Source organism: Alosa pseudoharengus, unplaced genomic scaffold, assembly GCF_046254945.1.
Source record: "Alosa pseudoharengus isolate Yale_2024_CS ecotype anadromous, Long Island Sound unplaced genomic scaffold, YU_APseudo_1.1 YU_APseudo_1.1_scf_8, whole genome shotgun sequence".
Lineage (NCBI taxonomy): Eukaryota > Metazoa > Chordata > Actinopteri > Clupeiformes > Clupeidae > Alosa > Alosa pseudoharengus.
Genome location: NW_027468870.1, coordinates 21,829,377 through 21,834,376, shown reverse-complemented (window position 1 = coordinate 21,834,376; position 5,000 = coordinate 21,829,377). Strand labels below are relative to the sequence as shown.

Here is a 5,000-nt window from a genome sequence, read left to right as displayed (position 1 = left end):
TTAGTGCAGGAACACCTCGCCGGCGCCCAACACTGCGTCACTGGGGACTAATGCGTGCTGTGTGCTCGCTAGCTTACTCGCTCGCTCGCGCGTCAGCTAGTGCCTCAGACCTCGTTTTTCAAAAGAACACAAAACTCTTGTGTTTTTTTTCCCTACTTTCCCAAAACGCTACTTTCTCTCCCTCTCTCTCTCTCCCTCTTTCTGTCTCTCTATCAGTTTTGGAATTTTAACAGAAGGAATATGAGAGGCTTTTTCAGTCTCTGTAGACTTGCTAATCTGATCTGAAAGCTTAGCTTCTGGCGCCATAATAAGCCGTAATTATTTCTTCAACTCTTTTTATGTTGGGCTCTATGGCTTCAGCTCCGTAATCTCAGCTAATAAGATTTCCTTGCTCTTATCTTCCTTCTTGCTAGCACTTTACCTGGATGTTGTTGTTAAAGGTAAGATCTGTCCCTTCTTAAGAACTGCACTTGAAATAGAAACACTTTCTGTTTTTCTTGGCGTAGTTTCTAGTGGGTTTTCACAGACAAAAAAACACTGCAAGGTTTTCATTCATTAATAGGGCAGATGCTAAGGGAAATCATTGTACTTCCTGGAATGCTAACAACAACCCTAGCTATTGAGCACTAATTAGTAAATATTGACTATATAAGAAAATGGAACCTTATCGAAACTGACGCTCACAATTGTGGTGGGAGCCTGAGGAAGCATGCTTGACCACTGTACAGCTGGTTATCCTTAAACACACTCAAACACACTCTCTCTTCCTCTCATCCCCATCTCACTCTCTCTGTCTCTCTTTCTCTTTCTCCCTTTCCTCTCTCTTTATCCCTGTCTTTATTTCTCATCTTCTCTCCCCCCCTCTCTATCTCTCTCTGCTATCTTTTCTTACTCTTTCTTCCTCTTTCTATATTTCTTTCAATCTTTATTTCAATTTTTATTGATTTATTTATTTTATTTGCTTTACTCAACACTATTTCTCTCTCTCTCTCTCTCTCTCTGGTAGATGGGTGTCCGGGCCTGTGCAATGGAAATGGCCGCTGCACACTGGAGCAGAGCGGCTGGATTTGTGTCTGCCAGCCCGGCTGGAGCGGCACTGGCTGCAACATCGTCATGGAAACGGAGTGCAGCGACAACACAGACAACGATGGAGGTAAAGGTCCCCACGGTGCTGCCCTCGCCGTGCCTGCCGGTAACAGGCTCCATGATGAATTGCCGCAACTCTGCCGTAGATAGAGGCCAAGAAAAGGGGGGTCATGGCGAAAGGAGTTGCCTTGATGGACTTTGGACAGCCACACAAGACATATGAATTATGATTCTGTTTATTTCTCTTTGCGCTGTTGAAGCCATAGAGACACCACACAGCCGGCATTCATTTTTTCTCGTTACTTGAGGCTGTTTTTATAAAGGCCACTGATAAATCATTCTGGTGTTGTTTTAGCCATCCGTTGTCAAGCAATGTTAGGCACTTAGCACACAGTTGACATTTATGCCCAAAGAAGACGGACTGAGGAAAGAGCTACAGGTGCTTTGTCACCCTGCCACGGTCTTGTCACTTCGTCTCTCTGTAATTGTTGGGGTATTTGAGTCAACAAGCCTGCTTCATTTCACTTCAAAAAGTCACGACAACCTTTCAAGTGTGGGCAGCACAAGCCCTGTCCTCAGAGAGTGTCGGCTTCTGGGTCTCTTAGCGATGAGAGGGTATTCTGTGTATGTGTGTGTGTGTGTTTGTGTTTGTGTGTGTGTGTGTGTGTGTGTGTGTGTGTGTGTGTGTGTGTGTGTGTGTGTGTGTGTGTGCTTGAGTGTGTGTGTGTGTGTGTGCTTGAGTGTGTGTGTGAGAGAGAGAGAGAAAGAGAGAGAGAGTACGTATGACTGTGTGTGTGTATTTCCCTGTGTTCAAATGTCTTTGTATTGTTATGTGAGTATTAGTCTTTTTGTGTTTGTGTGTACTGTATGTGATAGAGAGAGAGAGGGAGAGAGAGAGAGAGTGTGTGTGTGTGTCTGTGTGTGTGTGTGTGTGTGTGTGTGTGTGTGTGTGTGTGTTTCTCTGTAAACCCATCCCGAGGGACAGTAGTCGGCTGATGCAGAGGTCCGGTAGCACACTGAGCTCAGTGATGCGGTTGGCCAGGAAACAGCAGCGAGGTTTTGTTTACAGTGGTGGAAGCGTTCGTCAGGAGGCCCCCAGGGCCAGACAACATAGCCCAGTTGAGCACTGACTCACAAACACACACACAAAGACACACACACACACACACACACACACACACACACACACACACATACACACAGGCACACACAGCCGTGGAGCTACTCAAGCACAAACCAACATCTGTAGGGTGCCAAAGTAATGGGTAAATCATATTAATTTCAGATCATGTGAGCACAATCGCCCAAGAAAGCACAGTCAAGAGATCCTCTGGAGAGCAGTGCCTGTTTCCTCTCTGAGAGGCAAAGCGAGACAGAACAGCCACATCAGACATGGCAAAGCTGATAGCTCCCTTCTCTGTAGCACACACAGACAGACACACAGAGACAGACAGACACACACACACACACACACATACACACACACAGAGACAGACAGACACACACACACACACACACACACACACACACACACACACACACACACACACACATACATAGTATATATTGTATATGTAGTACAAAGGTTACACACACACACACACACACACACACACACACACACACACACACACACACACACACAAACCTTTTTTTGAGGTTGTTGCACTTGTCCAGACCAGGCTTAGATGGATCAGTTGCTCTTTAGAGATTGTGGAGAGCATTATGTGTGTACTCGACTTGACTTATGCTCATGCTAGCCTGATGAGTGGCTTATGCTATTGAAACGACTACCTAATGACCTCTCATTATGAGCTTAGAACTCAGGGTGAAATTAAACCTTATGCTTGAAAAATAAAATATCGAGCTTAAAGGCACTGGGCAAGAGTCTCTGCCCATACCTCAACACACCACAACACACCACACCACAACACTCCACAGCTCAACACACCACAACACAACACACCACAACACTCCACAGCTCAACACACCACAACACAACACACCACAACACTCCACAACTCAACACACACCACAACACACACCACAACACACACCACAACACAACACTCCACAGCTCAACACACACCACAACACACACCAAAAAAACACACACCACAACACTCCACAACTCAACACACCACAACACACCACACCACAACACACACCAAAACACACACAACACACAACACACCACACCACACCACAACACACCACAACACACCACAACACACACCACACCACAACACACCACAACTCAACACACCACAACACACACCACACCACAACACACACCACACACCATAACACACCACAACTCAACACACCACAACACACACCTCACCACAACACACACCACACACCATAACACACCACAACTCAACACACCACAACACACACCACATCACACCACATCTCAACACCACAGCACACTACAACCACACCACCACACAACACAACACAACTCAACACATCGCAACACACAACACCACACCACATTACAACACACCACACCACAATACAAAACAACACGACACGATACACCACAACACATCTCACCTTAACAGACTACAACACACTACAACCACACAATACATTGCAACACACACCACACCTCAACACACCCCAACATACCTCAACGCATCTCAACGCACCACAGCACACTATAACCACACCACAACACCACACAACTCAACACATCGCAACACACAATACCACACTTCAACACACCTCAACACACAACACACTACAACCACACCACATTACAACACACCACACCACAACATAAAACAACACGACACTACATACCTAAACATTTTAACACACCACACCACACCACACCTCACCACACACACACACACACACACACACACACACACACACACACACACACACACACACACACACACAAACCTTTTTTGATGTTGTTGCACTTGTCCAGACCAGGCTTAGATGGATCAGTTGCTCTTTAGAGATTGTAGAGAGCATTATGTGTGTACTCGACTTGACTTATGCTCATGCTAGCCTGATGAGTGGCTTATGCTATTGAAACGACTACCTAATGACCTCTCATTATGAGCTTAGAACTCAGGGTGAAATTAAACCTTATGCTTGAAAAATAAAATATCGAGCTTAAAGGCACTGGGCAAGAGTCTCTGCCCATACCTCAACACACCACAACACACCACACCACAACACTCCACAGCTCAACACACCACAACACAACACACCACAACACTCCACAGCTCAACACACCACAACACAACACACCACAACACTCCACAACTCAACACACACCACAACACACACCACAACACACACCACACCACAACACTCCACAGCTCAACACACCACAACACAACACACCACAACACTCCACAGCTCAACACACCACAACACAACACACCACAACACTCCACAGCTCAACACACCACAACACAACACACCACAACACTCCACAACTCAACACACACCACAACACACACCACAACACACACCACAACACAACACTCCACAGCTCAACACACACCACAACACACACCAAAACACACACCACAACACTCCACAACTCAACACACCACAACACACCACACCACAACACACACCACAACACACAACACACACCACAACACACCACAACACACACAACACACCACACCACACCACAACACACCACACCACACCACACCACACCACACCACAACACAACACACCACAACACACACAACACACCACACCACACCACACCACAACACACCACAACACACCACAACACACACCACACCACAACACACCACAACTCAACACACCACAACACACACCACACCACAACACACACCACACACCATAACACACCACAACTCAACACACCACAACACACACCACACCACATCACACCACAGCACACTACAACC

General features: G+C 46.4%; 1 protein-coding gene across 1 annotated transcript in view; it reads left to right on the top strand.

The window, feature by feature from the left end:
- Positions 1 to 5,000, top strand: part of tenm1 (teneurin transmembrane protein 1) — a 138,442-nt gene that overhangs the window by 90,747 nt on the left and 42,695 nt on the right. Inside the window, exons 12-13 of the mRNA XM_076274926.1 lie at positions 414 to 440; positions 1,007 to 1,153. Of these exons, the coding sequence (XP_076131041.1) occupies positions 414 to 440; positions 1,007 to 1,153 (174 nt within the window). The remainder of the gene's footprint in view (positions 1 to 413; positions 441 to 1,006; positions 1,154 to 5,000) is intronic.